The sequence below is a fragment of the Petromyzon marinus genome, unplaced genomic scaffold (assembly GCF_048934315.1).
Source record: "Petromyzon marinus isolate PM22_M1 ecotype Great Lakes invasive population unplaced genomic scaffold, UKy_Petmar_22M1.pri1.0 PM_G_Scaffold_7, whole genome shotgun sequence".
NCBI lineage: Eukaryota > Metazoa > Chordata > Hyperoartia > Petromyzontiformes > Petromyzontidae > Petromyzon > Petromyzon marinus.
This window is the reverse complement of record NW_027423024.1, coordinates 6,003,224-6,025,943: the sequence shown is the minus strand read 5'-3', so window position 1 is coordinate 6,025,943 and position 22,720 is coordinate 6,003,224. Positions and strand designations below refer to the sequence as shown.

General features: G+C 45.6%; 1 protein-coding gene across 1 annotated transcript in view; it reads left to right on the top strand.

Moving 5' to 3' along the window:
* Positions 1 to 381: 381 nt before the first annotated feature.
* The window catches only part of LOC142920190 (uncharacterized), a 40,642-nt gene continuing 18,303 nt past the window's right edge, over positions 382 to 22,720 (top strand). Inside the window, exon 1 of the mRNA XM_076062657.1 lies at positions 382 to 1,235. Within this exon, the coding sequence (XP_075918772.1) occupies positions 404 to 1,235 (832 nt within the window). The 5' untranslated portion in view covers positions 382 to 403. The remainder of the gene's footprint in view (positions 1,236 to 22,720) is intronic.

Genomic DNA, 22,720 nt, shown 5'->3' with positions numbered 1-22,720 from the left:
AACACAAATAGTATTGTTTTCAACACCCTTTGCTATGTCAGCTGAATTTAGCTTTCATAAATATTCCTTTTGTAGTCAGACAGCCGAAATTGTGTGCTTAGAGTTTTGAGTTAACATTCATCTTGAAGATATGAAGGCTTCCAGGCATATTAATGACATTTTCCCTCTCATTGTGTGCCATAACAGCCCGTGGAGAGAAACCCTTAAGGTGCACTCTGTGCGGGAAGGCGTTTGCACGTTCATCAAATCTGATGAATTTGGGAAACTTTTCATTACATCATGAATATATTAATAAGTATAGACGTGTAAGTCTCGTGTGCATTCCTCTGTGCCTGACGTGTAGATGGTGTGGATATTCTTTTTTTCTGTCTGCAGCTGACGCTTCCTCTGCAGAATTGGTCTGATGGAGCAAAGGCCCTCAGCGCAGCTCGGTACGACAACTCAATGCGACCAGCGTGCATACAGCACGGACCGGACTGGAAATTTGACACGGCACCAGAGAACTCACACAGGAGAGAAACCCTTCAAGTGCACTGTGTGTGACAAGGCATTTGCATGGCCATCAGTTCTTCAGACCCACCAGAGAACACACACGGGAGAGAAACCCTTCAGGTGCACTCTGTGCGGGAAGGCATTTGCACAGTCACCACATCTTAAAGTACACCAGATAACACACACGGGAGAGAAACCCTTCAAGTGCAGTGTGTGTGGGAAGCCATTTTCAGATTCATCTGCTCTTGTAAAACACCAGAGAACACACACGGGAGAGAAACCCTTCAGGTGCACAATGTGCGGGATTGCGTTTACACAGTCATGTAATCTTGTGACACACCAGAGAACACACACGGGAGAGAAACCCTTCAAGTGCAGTGTGTGTGGGAAGGCATTTTCAGATTCATCTCCTCTTAAAAAACACCAGAGAACACACACGGGAGAGAAACCCTTCAAGTGCAGTGTGTGTGGGAAGACATTTTCAGATTCATGTAATCTTGTAATACACCAGAGAACACACACGGGAGAGAAACCCTTCAAGTGCACTCTGTGCGGGAAAGCGTTTGCACAGTCACCACATCTTAAAGTACACCAGAGAACACACACGGGAGAGAAACCCTTCAAGTGCAGTGTGTGCGTGAAGGCATTTGCACATTCATCAAATCTTCAAGTACACCAGAGAACACAGAAGCATCAGAAGATCCACAAGGAGAGGAGTTTGAAATCAGCTTGTGAAAGTCAAAGTGCCACAATAAGCCCATCCCTCATGAAACACGAACCGGAAGAAAATCCCAGCTTGGACACTTTTAAAGGTATCGAGGTGAAATATGAAGAGGTGATGGTGAAGAGCGAAGACGTGATGGTGAAAAGGGAAGAGGTGATGGTGAAGAGGGAAGAAGTGAAGGTGAAATGTGAAGATGAAGATGAAACTCCAAAATGGGACCTTCACATCGATGGAGGCAACGTGAAGCAGGAGGAGAATTCTGACTGTGAGGCAGAGCGAGGCAACTCCCAGCAGTTTGTGGAAGTGGAGGTGTGGGTGGACTTCCTCCGAGACAATACAAAGTCAAGTGGAGACCCGGTAGATGTGTAAGCCAGAGACGATGTCGCTACAATAGATGCACCTTTGTCACAGGCCTTTAATGACAAGAATGTGAAGTTGAACACTCATTTCCTAGGTTCAACCTGCAGAGTAAGAGCGGCCAGTCTTTGTGGACCTGTGGGTTGGGTCAATCTCTCACCAGGAGCGAGAGCCAATAAGCTCCCAAGCATTCACGATGTTCTCATGATAATTGCTTTTACGATTTGCTCGCTTAATCGCCTCGGCAACTCGGAGTTTTGTGTCGTACCTCGTCTGAAACACTCAAAGAGCATCCCCAAGTAGCAGCTGCCCCTGTGTGGCACAAGGTGGTGGCCCTGCACTGGTCTGCATGTTGACAAGAGCCTGTCAGTAGGGGACGATGATTGATGTGTCATCTCAGTTGTGTAGTTTGTAGGCAATCTTGATTCGAAGCTTTCGTGACTGCAGGAATCCACACTCTTGAGTTCTTTCGGTAAAGTCACCACGTGGGTAGAAACATAACAGACCACGGCGTTTAGATCACAACACGAGCAATCGTCATCAGGTGGGACAACCACAGCAAGAGAAACTGCTGAAGTAGTAGGCGCCTACTCCAGCAGTTTCTTATTGCTGCTGTGCTTGTCCCACCTGATGACGATTGCTTGTGTTGCCATCGAAACGCCGTGATCTATTTGTAGCGTAATGTTTAGAATTTGCTACATTTTGACCCAGGCGCCAGCATGCAACGGCCTACTCGTTTTGAATGACGCAACAATAGTACGTTGTACATACACTGTTAAGCAGGCGGTGCGTATTTGTAAAATAACTTCTTGTTAATACGATGTAACGTGATGCAGTCAATTTTGCTGCAGTAATTGAATGTTGTTAATATGCCCGTCAATGATTTAGAATGAATACCGTGTCTGATTGTGCGCGTGCATGTAACATTTTGTCTGAGGGTCAAACATTGAATAAGTGATGTTAGGACAAAGTGTGTGTGTGTGTGTGTTTGGAAGTAACCTGTACAGAGAACTCGGGTGAGACCCGTTGTTCTTGTGATACAGGTCAAAGGGTACTTTTGTGTTTCACGAAGCGTCTGCCTCTGGAGCAACTCATTGTCTTTGAAATAGGGAGCACGCTCGGATCATTCATCAGTTACAAGGCATACCACTTGAAAGTTACACGTATAGGAGGAGGTACATTCTCTACAACACGAATTGTAGTTTTGTCTTACGTGTTGACGTAGATTTTCTCTAACTAGGACTAGAAATGCACCTTGCTGATTCACGTCTGGATGTTCGTTACCTATCGGTTGAAGCAAACCCCACTGCTGTTGTTGAGACGCTGTGCACCAATAAGGGTCCAACACGTTGACGGCCTTCAGGCCAGGAAAGTCACAACATTTGCACACGAAGGACGCATTCACGCAAGCACCCCATGCTCCGTTTTGAAGTTTTAAAATGAAACATCTTTGAAATGTGTTGTGTTTTGAATTAGATGATTTTATTTTTTCATTAAAAGCTTGTGTCAATTTACATCTGGAAGACTTCATTGCAAAGGACATTTCGAGAGAATTTTCTCTCAACGTTAAGTAGACGGCCTTGTCGGGGGTTCGGTTCGATGCGGACTTTCACCTGTTTGGGATTGCGGGATCGAGATAAGGCGACACGGAGCTGCTGGCCGTGCGAGAAGACCGCCGTCTGCAGATCGATTCCAACGTAATCGAACGTCTGTCCCTGCACCTCCGTTGTCCATGCAGGGGGTGCGTCGGTTTGCAGCGCCCCCTGCATGAAAACAACGGAAAGTGCAGCGCTCATCACAGATAGATAAAGTTGTGCGCTTTTATTTAAAATGTTATTCTTTTATAAGGTGATGTTGAAATCGAAAAGTGTTTAGCCAGTTGATGATTTCAATCAGATTTATTCATTTATTATGCACCACATATCTGAGCTTTTGTGGTCCTGTTGAGCTAAAGTTGGAAAATGTCCGTGACTATAACTTCGCTCAATATTGTAAACGTGTTTCTATTATTTAGTTATTGTTTAATACAAACTACTTCAGATAATGGGTTTCAAGATGTACTTGAATGGCACGTTCGTTGTTCCGGTGTTTAATGGCTTGGACGTCATGGCAAATGGCTTTCATCGATGTGGAAGTCAATGGTGGATGATAATTTGACATTTCGGTGTTGATTTGGAGTAGATTGTTTAACTGTTGCATACCGGGTGGTGAAATGCTTTGCCGAGTACCTGAACTGTTTGACCAAGTGAATTCATGAAGAGTTCGATACAAGTTTGAGCGTTAATATTCTTGCGGAACAACAAAGGTTGGATATTTTAAAGATTCCTGATCGTACGTTTATTGCGACAATGTTCATAGGGAACACGTGTGGAGGAGAGTTCCGGGTGAAGTCTCCCCTTACCTGGCAACCATGGTGGCTGTCCGCTGATCACTCTCGCTCCGTCACAGCTACGAGCTGTAGGGACGGGACGCTCCACCCTGGCGCTGTTTTAATTCACAGCACAAAGAGCGGAGAGCCTCATCCCTGCAGTTCCCTCCTGTTGTGCCGCAGCATTTACCACGTAACGAGGCAATGTTTTAATGAGCAGTGCGTTCCACTACACACCCACATGAGCGAACCATGTGCAACAGTGTGCGTACTACACTACTATACACTACACTATACACAACACTATATACTAAACTATACACTACACTATACACTACACTACTATACATTACACTATACACTACACTACTATACACTACGCTACTATACACTACACTATACACTACACTATACACTACACTAAACACTACACTAAACACTATTATACACTATACAATACACTACTATACACTACACTATACACTTATACACTACAATATACACAACTATACACTACTATACAATACACTATTATACACTACACTATTATACACTACACTATACACTTATACACTACAATATACACTACTATACACTACAATATACACTATTATACACTACACTATACACTTATACACTACAATATACACTACACTATACACTACTATACACTACACTACTATACACTACTATACAATACACTATTATACACTACACTATTATACACTACACTATACACTTATACACTACAATATACACTACTATACAATACACTATTATACACTACACTATTATACACTACACCAGGGGTTGGGAACCTTTTTGGCTGAGAGAGCCATGAAAGCCACATTTTAAAATAAATTTCCGTGAGAGCCATATACTTTTTTAACACTGAATACAACTAAATGCGTGTATTTTTAACTAAGACCACCAATTTTAGAATATAATAAGTCTCTGAATGTATCCTTTTTTATAACGTTATACCAACAACTAATAATAAATAAAATACTTCTTACCATTCATGCGACTTCTGGTGCTGCATTGTTTTGCTGATGGCTTTGTAGTCTGGTTGTTACGTGGTGAGGTTAAGCTTCATGCAGGCGTTGAGGCTTTCATCCGTTAAACGGGATCGTAGGTTGGTCTTGATGTTTTTTAGATGTGAGAACGACTGCTCACATGAATATGTAGAACCAAACATGGTCAATAAAGCAATACTCACGCTGCAGTGTGTGGTATGTGACAGGAAGCGCGTTCCATGTTTTGACAATCAGCTGGTCTGCAGGTTGAAGTTTTTTTCATTTCTGTCCACTTGTGTTTGCTCGCCAGCTCTGCTTGCTGTCGTTCAAGTCTTTCCAAAGCTTCATTCAGTGACTTGAACTTATTCACCCACATGTCTGAAGCCTTCAGGTCAGCAACTTCCAGCTCAAAATCTCTGATGGAGACACCAGGGATGTAACTCAGGTCGGCTTTGTCCACTGAACACTCGTGTGGATGAGTGATGAACTTGAAAAGACGAGTGTGCTCACGAAATTCTCCAAAGCGTGCTTTGAATGACTGCTGGAGATCAGATGTGAAGCCAGCTAGCTGCTGGAGAACAAAATGTTAAACGGGGTCACTTGCTGTGCACGCATCTTTAAATTCGCTCAGTTTTTCATGGTGCAGTAAACGACCTTTTTCAATATCCACGATGAAGAGTTCCAGCTTGTTTTCAAATGCAAACACTGCTTGTTGAAGGGATAAGACTGTATTTCCAATGCCTTGCATTTTCACATTGAGCTGGTTCAGATGTCCAGTCATGTCCACAAGATAGTACAACTTCAGGAGCCACTCAGTGTTTGCTAGCTCAGGATGCTCGACATCTTTCATTTCAAGAAAATAAATAAATACAAACCGCCACTTCTCTCAAATGTTTCTTGCCGTTGATTTTCACACCTGATGATGACTGCTTGCGTTGCAGTCGAAACGTCGTGAGAATCCTCTACACTTGTAAAATTAGCGCTCATTTACCATTGATTTACTTATTGTTACCGAGACTATCCTTGCCAAATTACATGTTTAAGAGATAGCAACTCGCCAGGTGTTTAAGAGGAGAAACCACAGAGGCAAATTGCTGGGAGATACGGCCACAGGCCGAAGAGTGACGCACCTTGAATGTCGTCATTCAAGGTGCGTCACTCTACGTGTGAATGTACTCGTCGTCGCTATTAAATCATTGTTTACTGTCGAGCAAGGGCGGGCACGTCCAAGTTGTTTCCCGCTGAAGCAAGTGAGTGGTGGGTGTTGATTGGTTACTCGCGATGAGCACCTGCCCCAAGTCTGTTACGGCTACACGGGGGGGGTTTCTGTCCTTGCCTTTGGTCAGAATCAGAATCTCAATCAATATTCACACTGGAGGAATACGATGAACTATAAAGCTCGTTCTCACAGATGTTCAGTACCCTTGGTTCGCCTCATAGACCGCGACCGCTTCGGCCCAAGCGGCTGTGGATGAGGACCTCGCAGGCTTCTCAGAATCCGGAGTCAAAAGGGAGGGAACCGGGGGCGGAGGAAAAAAAAATTGTGAAGCGTGCCATTAAGCACGCTCTTCACGTACAGCTGCAGAGACGAAGATCCCCCCCCTGGTAGCCTTGGGCCAGAGCTGTGCTGAAGACCAGCACGGCACACCGCGCCTGGCCACCTTTGTCTCCCCTACGCTGATGCCTTCAAGGGGAGGTCTCCACATTGGTAATGTTTTAACACGTTGAATCAGATGCTGCAATCGTTTTGAGTCTGAGTGGATGTAGAGGAGGCCCATGACCTTTTAAAAAAAGAACTCAACAACTGGAATATAAATTCGCGCTATTCCTCTAGCGACGCAACAGCCCTGCCTACTCCCCACACGGGAATCTACACACACACAGCGACACTCGCTCCACTCGCCATGTCTGTCTTTCTGTGCAATCTTCTCGTACGAGGTCATTCTTCGGGAATCCTGAGCGCCGCAAGAACGCGGCTATTTGACTGACGGCACGGCACGTCACGTGCTCCGTGGCGCACGAATCGGAGAGGAGCCCAGCACACGAAGCACTAGCACGCGCCTCGCGCACCCTTATGAACAGACTGTTGGTAGAAGGTGCGCACACACACACCCCAACAAATACACTTCATACATGACACGCATGAATATGCATGTAAATACACGTTCTGCCGTCCAAATATTGAATTCAGATACCAAGTTGCAAATTCATCAGAATATTGATTTATTCCAATCAATCACAAAACCACCTGCCCACCCTCTCAAGTTCTCACACACACAATAACTCATTCACCAAGCCGTGCTAACCTTCACAGGTGCTCGCTAACAGCACCTGCCCCAACAGTCTGTTAAAGTGCTCGGGGCAGGTGCCCGCTAACAGCACCTGCCCCAACAGTCTGTTAAGGTGCTCGGGGCAGGTGCTCGCTAACAGCACCTGCCCAAACAGTCTGTTAAGGTGCTCGGGGCAGGTGCCCGCTAACAGCACCTGCCCCAACAGTCTGTTAAGGTGCTCGGGGCAGGTGCTGCGGGATATTTGTCTTTGCGTGAGTGTGTAAATGTGGGAAGCGGTAGTGTCGTGATGAACACGCTTCGCCACGAAGTCGGCCAACCAGTTGGATTCCCCGCTCAAGGCCAAGACCGGTGACGATTGTCTGAATCGGTTATGGCCTAGCCTATGTCAATCACTGTTACATTGTGTTTTGTAGCTTTGTTTTGGTGATTTTGAACACATTTATTGTAGTACAGAGTTAGCCTGATAACTTTAATCTCAATTGTCTTATGGTTGTTATTGTTTGACTTGCATCCCACTGGGATTTCTGCACACAGCGTTGAAATACGGTTGTTTTTTTTGGAAGACTGCTGTTTTTTTCCTGGATTTTTCTGTTTGCGCGTAGTCACTTTAAGATGTTTCTTGTTCACGTTTTTGTTTTGTTGCGGTTGCACCCGAGTCAAGAGCCACACGGCTCACAGGGCTCCACACCTAACACATGAAACTTAAATTAAACTGAAGACGACATCTCGCCAGCATGCGTCTATCCTCTACGCGTGGCCTCTGTCACGCGACTTCCACGATTTCGCCTGAGAGTCTCCCGCCGCGTGCCCCCATAGGTCTTCTCCATCGGTCGCTCGACTTGCGTAGACCATTCATCCGCATGGTCCACGTGGTCAAAGAAGAAGTTGGTACCAGCCGAGGCAGCACAACGCCAGTAACACAGACTTATGTAAATGGTCGATAAGAGTGAAGTACAGTACGTCATAACCCACTCATTTCAAATGCTTGCCACATAATTCGTTGCTATTGGTCACATAAAGAACTTGGAATTGCTAATGCTGTGCCACCTCAGGTTCGATGGCAAAGTGAAATGTCTGCTCTGCGCCGGTCAAGGACATCATTTCTGGGATGAAACTATCACATTCACGACACATGATAAAGCATTTAAGCAGTATGCACTGCTGTAACCTTAGCAGGTACCACCACAGTCAGTATGCACTGCTGTAGTGAAAGCAGGTACCACCACAGTATGCACTGATGTAATTATAGCAGGTACCACTAGTCAGTATGCCTGCTGTTATCATAGCAGGTACCATTACGGTCAGTATGCCTGCTGTAATTATAGCATAAAAATATTACGATACTATCATAGAATGTTAACTAAACGAGCATAAATTTTTAACTAATTTAGGATAAACATTCAACTTAATGAGTATGGATAAATAAACTGTATTAGCATACAGATTAAAATTAATTAGCATACCAAAATTAGCATAGGACAACTGTTGACCAATCGCAGCGCACCATCGCCGGAGACGCGCCCAGATTTGCCTCTCGACCAATCGGATCGCTGGCCCTCCCCCCCTCCCCACTTTGGCACGCGGCGACCAATCAGATCGCGGGAGGACGCTACCATTTTTAATTCCCTACACGCCGAACGCCGCGCGCCCATGTGCGTGTGAGTGTTTAGTTTTGTTTTAATTATTTTAATCATTAAAGTTCGCGAGTGTCAAGGTAAGCTACGTTGACTTTATTTTTTAAAGCATTTTTTCAAGAGAACCGTTATTGTTGCTGCTGCTGTTGTGAAAGGCCCGGTACACCCTGAGGCCTTGCCTAGACTAGGACAGCCTTGATGTCACATGGGTCCACACTCTTTGATTCTTTCGGTAAAGTCACGGAGGTAGAAAATAAAATTTATTTAATTTATGATTTTATTTAATTTTATACCTACGTTTCATTTAAAAATTTAATTAATTTAATAAAAAATAATTTTATACCTACGTATTTTTTTTCTAAGTGAATGAGTATTTTTTTATTTAAATGTTATTTAAATTTATTTTATTTCATACCTACGTTAAATTAAACTGAATTTTTTAATAAATTTATTTAAATTACATTTATTTTATTTAATACCTACACATGTACAGTCATTTTAACTGCTCTGACTGCTACAAGCTAAGTGCGGCCTGGAAGCGTATTATTAAGTAATACATTTTACAATTACAATTCCTTATAGAGGAACCCCATACTAATGAACTGACTACGTATCTATATAATTAAAAGACCGCACGCAGATCCCGCAAAAGCGGACCCCGTTGTCAATGATAAAATTCGATGTACAGCAATTGCTGTACGTACATCATTAAAATTACACCGATTGTAAAATTCGATGTACGTACAGCAATTGCTGTACGTACAATTCGATGTACGTACAGCAATTGCTGTACGTACAGCAATTGCTGTACGTACATTAAAATTACACCGATTGTAATACGTCACCAAAGACAATTTTAATTTGACCCCCGGGTCTGATCGCGTTAACTGTGCAGGTGGCGGGTCGAGAGGTGACTTGCACGTGTGTGCAGCTTATTGAATATTGACGTGCGATGACTTGTGGAGAGGAAGAATGATGATGGCGATGCAACTTTTGAAGTCTGACGTTGTTCTCCGAGTCGTGTAGCCTACCGCGTGCAGCTTTGGGGATTGCGCAATGCCATTTTAGTTTCCTCTGTGGAACTTTTTATTTTGTTGATTCTGACGATGTAACTAACGTAGGGCGGGCTTGGGAGCGGCGTTGACGATGTGTTTTGGCGTTGCACCAACCAGCACCTTTGCATTCAGAAGTTGGAGGTGCTTTGATTGTTACAGCGAGAGGTGGAATCATCACCGCCATCGTCATGGGTTTAAGTGGGCACGGAGCCCGTCAAGGTAATGGGTAGGTAGAGGAATGGGGTTGGAGAGTATACACAACTTGCATTTCTAGTAATTTCAACAATTTATGGGCATGCGCATCATTAACAGTGTCCTGATTGATGAGCAAAACAAAATCGCAATTTAGTCATCAATCTATTGCAGGGGTCGGGAACCTATGGCTCGCGAGCCAGATGTGGCTCTTTTGATGATTGCATATGGCTCGCAGATAAAACAAAATATTCTCACTTGTTTTAATCCATCCATCGATTTTTCACTGCGCATGTCCTGTTCAGGGCTGCAGGAGCAATTGTCCATTATTTTAATTGGATGATACTGGCCTACGTTTGCCGTTGCTGGGTAAAACAGGTAAATGCCCCCTTTTGAATCAGTCTGAGACTGCGTCTGCTCGGTCATTAGCTCAAAGCTAACCCTTCGACGAAGAAGATGGCGAAAAGAAAAAAAGACGACGAGTATCGTACATTTCAGGACGAATGGACCGAAGAATTCGCCTTTGTGGAGAGAGCGGGTTCTGCGGTGTGTCTAATTTGCAATGACAAAATTACATCGTTGAAACGGTCGAATGTAAAGCGGCACTTCGACACGCGCCACGCTACCTTTGCATCAAAATACCCTGCGGGAGACAGCAGAAAGAAAGCGTGCCAAGAGCTGAGCAGGGTGCAAGCTAGCCAGCAGCAACTCCGCGTATGGACCCGGCAAGGTGACTATAATTCGGCTAGCTTTGCTGGTTCTTTAGCAATAGTGAGGAACGGAAAACCATTCACAGATGGCGAGTATGCTAAAACGTTCATGCTGGATGTAGCCAATGAACTTTTTGATGATCTTCCGAACAAAGACAAGATAATCAAACGGATACAAGACATGCCTCTGTCGGCAAGAACTGTTCATGATCGTACCATCGTGATGGCAAACAAAGTGGAGGAAACGCAAGTGAAGGACATAAATGCAGCGCCGTTCTTTTCTCTGGCTTTGGATGAGTCAACAGACGTGAGCCATTTGTCGCAGTTCAGCGTGATTGCAAGATATGCTGTTGGTGACACACTGCGCGAAGAAAGTCTTGCTGTTCTGCCATTAAAAGGGTCCACAAGAGGTGAGGATTTATTCAAGTCTTTCATGGAGTTTGCTCAAGAAAAAAGTCTACCTATGGATAAACTTCTCTCAGTGTGTACTGATGGTGCTCCGTGTATGGTGGGGAAAAACAAAGCATTTGTGGCGCTTCTCCGTGAACATGAAAATAGACCCATCCTAAGTTTCCATTGCATTATACACCAGGAGGCACTTTGTGCTCAGATGTGTGACAGGCAGTTTGGCGAAGTGATGTCGCTGGTCATTCGTGTGATCAACTTTATTGTTGCCCGAGCCTTAAATGATCGCCAGTTTAAAACACTGCTGGATGAAGTTGTAAATAACTATCCTGGTCTGCTTTTGCACAGCAATGTGCGTTGGTTGTCAAGAGGGAAGGTGCTTAGCCGTTTTGCGGCTTGCCTGAACGAAATCCGGACTTTCCTTGAAATGAAAGGCGTCGGGCATCCTGAGCTAGCCGACACCGAGTGGCTCCTCAAGTTTTACTATCTCGTAGATCTGACTGAACATCTGAACCAGCTCAACGTGAAAATGCAAGGCATTGGAAATACAGTGTTATCCCTTCAACAAGCTGTATTTGCTTTTGAAAACAAGCTGGAGCTTTTCATCACGGATCTTGAAACAGGTCGTTTACTACATTTTGAAAAACTGAGCCAATTTAAAGATGCATGCACAGCAAGTGAGCCCATTCAAAACCTTGATCTCCACCAGCTAGCTGGCTGCACATCCAGTCTCCTACAGTCCTTCAAAGCACGCTTTGGAGAATTTCGTGAGCACACTCGTCTTTTTAAGTTCATCACCCATCCAAACGAGTGTTCACTGAACACAGCCGACCTGAATTACATCCCTGGTGTCTCCGTCAGAGATTTTGAAGCAGAAGTGGCTGACCTGAAGGCCTCAGACATGTGGGTGAATAAGTTCAAGTCACTGAATGAAGATTTGGAAAGAATCACACGACAGAAAGCGGAGTTGGCGAGCAAGCACATGTGGACAGAAATGAAAAAACTCCAACCCGAAGACCAGCTGATTCTCAAAACTTGGAACGCGCTTCCTGTCACATACCACACACTGCAGCGTGTGAGTATTGCTGTATTGACCATGTTTGGATCTACGTATGCATGTGAGCAGTCATTCTCACATCTTAAAAACATCAAGTCCAACCTACGATCACGTTTAACGGATGAAAGCCTCAACGCTTGCATGAAGCTTAACCTCACCAAGTACCAACCCGACTACAAAGACATCAGCAAATCCATGCAGCGCCAGAAGTCGCATTAATGGTGAGTGTTATAACAACATTATTTAAAAGAATAAATTCAGAGGCTTATTATACTGACATTTAGTTGAATTCACTTTTAAAATATATTATATGGCTCTCACTGAAATAAATTTCCAAATTTTTTGCTTTCATGGCTCTCTTAGTCAAAAAGGTTCCCGACCCCTGATCTATTGTCATAAATGAGTCCGAAATATCAATAGTCATGCTCAAAACCGCATTCCTATTATAAAAATCATTGTACCCCCATTCATGATGACAATTCCAATATGGTCATTATGATGCTCAGAATTACACTTATATTCTCAGAATCATGAACATTTATTAAAACAGCAGTGTGCTCAAAATGTTCATTTAACAATTGCAAGATGTACACAATCAATTCCAAGATTCTAATCAAAGTAAGTCCTATGTATCGTGGTGTTTTCATGCTTATACATTATTGCGCGCCCCCCCCATAAAAATATACAAAATTATATTTTTAGAATGTTTGCATGGTGTACAGTCTGGAAATTACCCACATGGCAAATTTCAAGCTTGGTGCGTGTCGGGAAGTACGCTAAACATTTTGAACAGACACACATTCACAACTTTGCCATTGATATATATGGAGATTAGTAATAAATTGTTAATTTAACTACTTTCATGTTGACGGATTGGAACTACGAATAGCACTGGCTCACCACGGGGCTTATCGCGTGGTATCTGGGCACTTTATTTGAAACGTAAACCCCACAGTGTGTGAGTACAATTCCTCGCAAGTTGCGTCCACAGACACAGACAGATAATGACGTTTCTATGTAAGAGTAAGAAATGAATCTACGTGTCGAGGAGAGACGAGAGAGCCAAGAGGTCACCTCGGGAGACGGGGCGGCACGTCAACCTTAGTCACGTGACTGAAGGAGTGAGGGCGTGCCGTGCGTGTGTGTGTGTGTACCGTGTGTGTGTGTACTGTGCGTGTGTGTGTGTACTGTGCGTGTGTGTGTACCATGTGTGTGTACCGTGTGTGTGTACTGTGCATGTGTGTGTACCGTGTGTGTGTGTACCGTGCGTGTGTGTGTGTACCGTGCGTGTGTGTACTGTGTGTGTACTGTGCGTGCGTGTGTACTGTGTGTGTGTACTGTGCGTGTGTGTGTATTGTGTGTGTGTGTGTACCATGTATGTGTACACTGTGTGTGTGTGTGTGTACTGTGTGTGTGTACTGTGTGTGTGTACACTGTGTGTGTGTGTACCGTGTGTGTGTGTAACGTGTGTGGCGGTAGTCTAGCGGTTAGTGCGCTGCTCTACAAACATGACGACTCGAGTTTGATTCCCGCTCACAGCCAACACCCAGTGACGATTCTTTAGGATATGTTTTTCAAATGAACGGTTGTTTGGGTTGCGTTGTGTTCATTAAAGTTACTTGCAATTCAAATACAGGTGTGTTGTTGGTGGTTGTGATGCCAGACGATAACATTGTGAGGAGCAATGCCTGAATCCTTACCCTTGGGGTTCCTCTAGAAATGGCAAAAAGTCACTGAGAGTGGCCACGTGGAGGAGAGGCTGCTACTCTGCACAGAGCTGGACTGGTACCGCCTGGATCTCTGTGGCATTCAGGAGATCCAGTGGACCGGCTCTGACTCCAATCATCATGAGGGGTGCAGAGTCATCCACTCGGGGCAGGAGACTGACAAACAAAAAGGAGTGGCTCTTATTCTGAAAAAAAGAATGAAGGCGGCGTGGGAAGGTGGCGGCGAGGTGTGGGAAGTTGTAAGCCCCAGGCTACTTTGGGCTCGCCTCCCCATCCACAGGAGGCAGAGAATGGTGGTGGTGGTGGCTGCTTACACCCCCACCGAAGATGAACATCAGTGGAGGGATGCAGGCAAGCCCGTGGATTCAGATTCCTTCTATGACCTCCTGTGACAGGTGTTAGCTAAAAGTGGCCCCTCGGGATAGAGTCATCCTGTTGGGTGACTTCAATGCCCGAGTTGGTGATGTTGCTGGCACCTGGTCTGGAGCGATTGAAGGCATGGGCCAGATCAACTCAATAACAACGGTAGGAGGCTGTTAGACTTCTGTGGAGCCTGTGGGCTTGTCATGGCCAACACGCTGTTCTGGCATCTGTGCATCCAGACAACATCTTGAATTCACGCCAGGTCCAAGCAAGAACATCCGCTGGACTATATAGAAGTGGACCAGCGAATGCAGGCCCATGTCCTTGACACCAGAACCTACAGTGCTGCTGACCTCACTGACCGTTAGCTTTTCATATGTAAGATCTGTGGGCTGGGTAAATCTGTGAGCAGGAGCGAGAGATAATTAAGCTCACAAGCATTCACTACGTTATAAACAACATATTTTCATTCATAAGTCGCTTGCCTAATTGCCTCAGCAACTCGGTGTTTCGTATCGAATCTCATCTCAAACAATCGAAGGCCGCCCCCTAGTGGCAGCTGCCCCTGTGTGGCACAAGGTGGCCCTGCACCGGCCTGCACGTGGCATGAGTCTGTGGGTAGGGGGCGATCATTGACGCGTCATCTACATTGTGGAGTTTCCGGATAATGTCTGGAATTAACCACAATTTTGACCGTGACACCAACATGCAATGACCTGTGCGTTGTGAGTGACACAATACTCTGTTTGACATCCGCCGTGAAGCAGAACAGCGCATATTGTGGTGAATGTTACTGGGGTAGGCAGGTGTGCCTTTCGGATTTGAACTTTGAACCTCTGCAACAAATAGAGAATACGCTACCATATTCCTGGTTCTTTTGGTAAAGTCACGTAGATAGGAAACAAAATAAAAGATTTTAAAAATAAAATAAAATAATACAAATAACAAAAATAAATTTAAAAAAATAAGTTGATAAGATGCCATGGGTCGACTGACTCAGATGACTGGCCAATCCACCGCCTTTGCCCCCCACTACACACACTGTGTGTAAGTACACACACTGTACACACAATAATGTCCACGTTGTTGCTGAGTTCACGCACCCAAGGGAGGGGGCAATGAAAAATGAAGCTAAATCAACTTAAACTCCATCCCCGCTCTGTGACGTCACTACTCAGCATGACCTCATCGGCATGAAGTGCCAGCGGGAGGTGTACCTCGCTAGTGACGTCATGTCACCAAGGTATTCACACTCCCCCAACCTGCTTACGCGTGACGTCGCGAGTAACAGGAGGCTGCCGATCCGCGCTTGCACTGAAATCCGAGGTGAGAAATTATCATGCTGGTGGTAGTGGTGGTTGTTGTTTACCAAGGTAGAGCCTCTCTCGTAGGGATGTCAGTTGAGTAGCAGCGAGCATGGGAATCGATGTCCAGGTTGGAACTGTTGTATATATAGGTGTTATGAAAATTGATGAAAATAATGAAAATTAAATGAAATTTGAAATTTGCATAATTTATCCGAAATTATGTTAATTTGTGTAATTATGCGCATAAATTATGCTGATTCGAAAGATGATTGTATATATTTATGCGAGTGGGCGTGGTTATGATAATGCAGGTTGTTATGGATTATCAGGTCGAGCCTCGGTGACGAGGATTGTGTTATGAATTTGAACAATGCGATTAATCGTATGCAGTTCTGTAGGTGTTGTGAGCGTGAATGAGAGAGAGTCGATTCGACTCTGCTCTTTAATTCCGTATTATCGATAAGGATAACCTTTACTCTCGATTGAACATTATGAATTATGTGTGTTATGGATTATGTGTGGTGATAGTGTGCTTATGATAGGTCCCCAGGATTCAGATCTCATACGCAGAACAATATGCAGAATTTCAGGAAGAATCACACAAACCTGCTTGAATCAATTTTATTTTCTAGCTAACTTGAATTTTGGATAATATGAAAACTCAATCTCGGGATTTTGGAATTTCAACACAGCGTTAACATGATACCATCACGATTGCGTTGTTTCACCTCGATAGCGGCACCTGTGGTTAATTCCCGCCGCGTAACGCAATCAATCGGTTGTTGAGAGAGAGATTAAACATGCATAACTATTCTATAAAACCTTAACTCTATTATATGCGAATTCGTATACTTGAATTATTACACAAGACGGCACTCGGTCTTTGATTCGTATCCAATCCTTAACACATTCTGATATGCGAAATTATTATGCTTGAAATCATCAGCACAGTACCACGGCGATGTTCGTTCATTGATTCATCAACGATTATGCAATTAAAGCGTTCGACTGAAATAATTCTGATTGCCTCATCAACATAACTCAATGGGTGGCGATGTTTTTCGTTATCAGCTAATAGTTGACGCAGTTATTAGGAGTCTTGTATGTTTAATGGGAGCGTTGTTGATTTCTTGCGTTGAGCAAACGCCTAGGTTGATTTCCTTGTCAAAAAAATGTTTGTTCGTTGTGTAGCGGTGGGAGAGTGAGGAGGGGGGGAGGGTGTGGGGGGCATATGAACGACTGCCAGTTTCTGTCCACCGCTGGCTGGATGAGTCAGCACGACGCTCGCCGTCGTCGCGCCGATGGGTGTTGAGTGCGGGGCCGCTGCCCTCTCAGTGCTGGTGACGCGAAGTTGCGCGCTATGGCACGCTGGTGGCACGCTGTTCGCACGCTGGTGCTGATGCTGGTGCTGATGGTACGCTGGTGGCGCGCGCTCCCTCTCCTTGAAGATGCGCGAACGCTCCCGTGCTGGTTCGCTGACAGCAGTTTCCTCCACTGCTGGATGAGCTGCTGCACGCTCTTGCTTGGCGTTGCTGGCTGCGCTCTTTCCGCTGCTGTAGTATCTGACGCTGCGCTCGCGGGCGACAGGTCAAGTTTTCTTCTGCTGAGTGAGCCGAGTCGCACGTGCTCTCTTTGTTGAGGTTGTTGGCGGCTCTCTGACAGCAGGTTTCCTCCACTGCTGTATGACTCAAGTCGCACGCGCTTGGTCGTTGGTTTGCTGAAGTTGTTGGCGGCTGTCCAAGCTTTTCCGCTGCTGGTTGAGCCACGTTGCACCCTCTCTCCCTGTGGAGATGCTCAAGCGCTCTCAGCGCTGATTCGCTGATAGCAGTTTCTCTCCACTGCTGTATGACTCAATTTCGTTGATACATGGCGACTCATGCGATCCTCGCTACTCAGCAAGGCTCGGAGCCAGCCGCTCCATGCGACTGCTCGTCCTGTGGACGTCTTGACTCGCTGATCTGTCTTGACTCTTGGCTGTTGACTGACTTTTGAAAATGCGGCTGACCGTTATATTCAAAGACAATTCTCTCCGCGCTGTGGAAAAGGTGGGGGGGGGGGGCGTGGTCTGTTTGTGTGTGAGTTCGTGTGTGTACAGATGGCTCCTGCGATAACGATCTGTTTGCCCTGGCGTGAAATTCCTCTCTCGCGCTCTGCGGGAGAGACAAAGGTGGTCGGGAGCACCTATCTCTTTATACTTTCGACTTTATATTTCTCATACCATTTGGTCCCATGTTCGCCAAGACTCGTGTTTGTAACTACGTCCTCCCGACACCCCTCTCGGGTTACCGAGGTTCGCATTGTTATGATGGAATTATTAAAAAGAAAAATAATTTTCATCCTGAGTTTAAGAGGTCCGTTTCTTGATTGGTGAAATCCATATCCCTTGGTTCTGTAAGGTTCTATAATGGAATATCGTTTAAGGTTAACACATTATTAATGTTATATTGCAATTTCTTTAAAACTTTGTTTGCCTGGTTGCCGTGTGAGGGGTGGGGTGTGTCTCCTCATCAAACCCGGCCGGCTTTTCCAGATGGCCCCTTGTGATAAGGTGTGATTCTTGCTTCTCCGTGCTGCGAGAGAGACAAAGGTGGTCGGGGTTGCTTGGGATATTGTTTAAACTCTTTCGCAAGTTTGCCCGTTGTCTCATTCCTTCTCGAAAACCTTTGATGTGACTCTGTATTTTGTCTCCAAGCTTTGTTTTAACAGTAAAAGTATTAAAGGTGAAAATCATTTGATAGCGAATTAATTATTGGAGAATAATTCACTGATGTATCTGGTGGCCTGGTCTTAATTGGAGTGAGCGTGAGGACCGCTAACTTTAGCTTTTTCTTGTTATTGCATTTCAAATTTTAACCGTTATTTTAAAAAAAATATGGTTTAACCCGTGGGCGTCCTCAATTCTGGCTTGCGGAGGGCTTCCCTCTGCGTGACCTCCCTTAGGGCACATTAAACTCTTGTTCATCTGGAGATCTTCGCAGATAGCTGCTAACATCCTCGCCTCGAGAGTTTTATTATTTCTTTATTTATTAATGGCCTGTTTATGACCGACATCTGGTTTTTCGTGTGCCTGGCTTACAGGTTTTATTTATTATTTTTTTCGTTTGTAAAAAAATATATATAACGGCAAATATTATTGTTAATATCAATTTTGGAAAAGGCTCATATACAACAACAGCGCTGGAGTGAAAAAAGCCACGCGCAGATCACGACCTTTAAGCTGTGTGAGAAGAAACAAAGCGCCTTGACAAAGGAATTAGCATAGAATTTAGCATTGAAATTGCTAATTTAAATATCTAAGTTAAAGTATACACATCTGCAGAGGCACCCCTTGACAAAGGAATTAGCATAGAATTTAGCATTGAAATAGCTGAGTGATGTTCTGTTTGAGAGGAGACCTGATGGCTCATTGGGGCATTCTGTCTACAGGAAACCCACCCACACAGATTCCTACTTGAAACCTGATTCCCACCACCACCCAGCCCAAAATAATTCTCTCATCAAAACTTTATACCATAGTGCTCATTGCATTTCGGACCAACACCACCTGACCAGTGAATTAAAACATGTACACCTGGCCCTCAAAAGGAATGGTTACTCTGACCGTACCATCCGCCAAGCTTTTTCTCCCTCCATACAGAAACAACCACTTGATACTCCGGTCAAAACCATCACACTACCATATATAGCAGGCGTTACTAAAAAGATTTCCAAAATTCTAAACAAACACAAGATCCAGGTCCGGTTCAATACAGTACACAAAATTCGTGATCTGATCCCATCCGTGAAGGATGTCATTCCTGACTTACAGTACCCCGGGGTTTACAAATTGAGTTGTACCTGCGGTGATTGCTATATCGGGGAGACAAAGCGACATGTCTCTGACCGAATTCGCGAGCACAAATCAGATTTGAAACACGGCAAAACGAATTCTTCTGCCGTGGCTGATCACTGTTACAACGCTGTGGGTGATCACGATATAATTTTCTCCCGATACCAAGGTTCTTTGCAAACCCACGGGTTTTTATCAGAGATTTGTTCACAAGGCAATTCAGATCTACAAACACAGACACAATTTCAACCGAGAAGATGGTTTCAAATTAAGCAACCATTGGAAAGATGTTCTAAATCGAACTAAACATTAAACTAATTTCAATGGTACAGTATATTTTTCGAGTAGTGGTACCCCAAACTTTCGCAGCTCTTATAAATTCCCTTTTCACACCATCAATAGGTAAACTCCCACTCCCCACCCCCCCCCCCCCCCCGCGCCAAACGGCAAGTCCACCGGCACGTACACAACCTCTTTTCTAAAATCGGCCAATCAAATGCTAATTTTTATGCTAATTTCTTTGTCAGGACACCTTGTTTGCTCGCATACAGTTTAAAGGTCCGCGGTCTGAGCGTGGTTGTGTTTCGCTAAATTCTCCTGTTTGATTTGTACTAGGTGCCTCGGTGAATGTATATGCTCTGACTTTAACATAGCTATTTCTGTGACCAGTTACAAGCTAATCACTCAGCTATTTCAATGCTAAATTCTATGCTAATTCCTTTGTCAAGGGGTGCCTCTGCGGATGTGTATACTTTAACTTAGATATTTCAATGAGCCATTTCAATGCTAAATTATATGCTAATTCCTTTGTCAAGGCACTTTGTTTCTTCTCACACAGCTTAAAGGTCGTGATCTGAGCGTGGCTTTTTTCACTCCAGCGCTGTTCTCCACACAGTCTCGTCCCTTCACCTGATGAAGGCCGTGTTGTGGCCGAAACGTCGTGATTTTTGTTATTTTATTTTTTTACCTACGTGACTTTACCCAATAGAACCAAAGAGCATGGATCCTAGCAGTCACGAAAGCTTTAAATCTAGAACTGTGATTCCATTTGCAAGTAAACTCACATTTCAACAACGAGGGTTGAACGCATTAAGCATTAGCTCTGTCTGCATGTCTGCTCTGTTGTAAAGATGATCCAATATGAACACAATTGTAGTACAACAGCTCTGTTGCTGTTAGGGACCTAACAATGTTGAAAACTGCCAAAATTTATTACACGGCCCACTCATGGTCCAGAGCAGAACTCGGTACCACCTAAGGTAGCAACACTTCAGTCGTACCCATTTATTTGGATGGAAAATGAAAGTAAATTACTTGATAGTCTCACTCATTGAATTTGTTTATCACTGGCCACGTAGAGAAATTGCAACTGCTCAACTTAGGCCACCTCACGTGGTACCGACAAAGGAGACATCTCATGGGCTATGAAAAAATAAGAATGGGTTGTATCCTTTCTGGCAATAAAACAGATCTTAAGATTCATTGAAAAAGGTTTCTGTTTGGTGTTTGAACATCTAAACACCCGTTTTGTTGCCAAAAAAGGATCAAATCTCTTCTTATTTTGTCATACTTTGATACCGGCAAAACGGTCTCATTTTGAAGCGTCTCATGGACTATTGGATGGGAGAAAAAAAACGGCGCTAAAAGTCAGTGCCGACCTCTCCTGCTGTGCCCAATGACGTCATCACGGGCGAAGTTCACCGCGCGAAGTCAAACGCCGCCTCGTGAGTGCCGCTCGAAACGCAAAATCATCGCTCGGTGAACATTTCTGAGGACAAACAAACGCATGCCGGGAACCGTGTGAGTTTGTGTTTCTTGTTTCCTCTGCGCAATGTGGGGGAGGGCTTCATCCAGCAGTGGATTGACAAAAGCGCTGAATGCATACTGCACAGGCTACGCTAATGTCACATTTAGGCCCACGGACCGAACAAACGCGTCTCTCTTTCTCCATCCATCTCCACTCTCTCTCTCTTCCTCTCTTCACGGCTGGCCTGTAGGTTTGGGCCGAGCGAGTTCCTGCCGGGGATTTGGCTTTTCAGGAGCTGATTCCCCCCGTGGCTTTGTCGGCACGAGGCGACCGCGCAGAGTGTCAAGGGCTCCACCGGGCCCCAAGCCGCTGCCCCAGCACCACCGTAGTAGCCAAACCACCGGTGCTCGGCATGGCCTATATGAAGGTCTTGCCGGACCGCATTTTTCGCACGGGGTACAGCATCGTCCAGGAGAACGGACAGAGGAAGTTCGGACCGCCGCCCGACTGGCAGGGGCCCCCTCCCGCCCGTGGCTGCGAGGTGTTTCTGGGGAGGATCCCGCGCGACCTCTACGAGGATGAGCTGGTGCCCATGCTGGAGACGGTGGGGAAGCTCTACCAGCTCCGCCTCATGATGGATTATAGCGGAGAGAACCGCGGCTACGCGTTCGCTACCTACGCCACAGACGCCGAAGCCACGGATGCCGTCAAGAAACTCAACAAATTAGAGATCCGTCCCGGACGCCGCATTGGAGTCTGCTTCAGCATGGACAATCGCCGCCTCTTCATTGGGGGGCTGCCAAAGGACAAGAAGCGAGCGGAGGTGATGATGGCGATGAGCGGTGCCACGGAGGGCGTGGTGGACGTCACGATGAGCGTCTGTTACTGGGACAAAACCCTCAACCGAGGCTACGCGTTCATCGAGTACGGGAGCCATCACGCGGCCGCCATGGCCCGGAAGAAGCTCCTTCGAATCAACTTCCAGCTATGGGGCCGGACTATCAAGGTGGACTGGGCCATCCCGGAGTGGGACACGGTGGCTGCGGCTGCGACAACGGAAGACGAGGAGGAGAAGGAGGCGGCGGTGCCAGACCTGCCGGAGCCGGAGTGCACGGGTACCGGCAAAGCCGCACACAGCCTGTTTGAGGGCTGGGGGGCACGCACGCGGCTGTGGTGGGTACCTCTCCACCTGCGGCCCATGCCCATTGCTCTCCAGGCGCTGCCGGAGGCGGCCATGCTGTCGTGGGCAGGGCGGTTGCGGATGCTGTGCCGGACCGCCGGCATCAGCTACCCAATCTTCGAGCTGCACGCTTACTCGGGGCCCGGGATGCCCGCGGGCCTCCTCTATAAAGTGTCGATTCCCGGGGTGGGAGAAGGCGCCGACATCTTCCCCGAATTTCTGAGCTCCAGCGAGGAGGGATCACGGGAGGTGGCATGTCAGCTCGC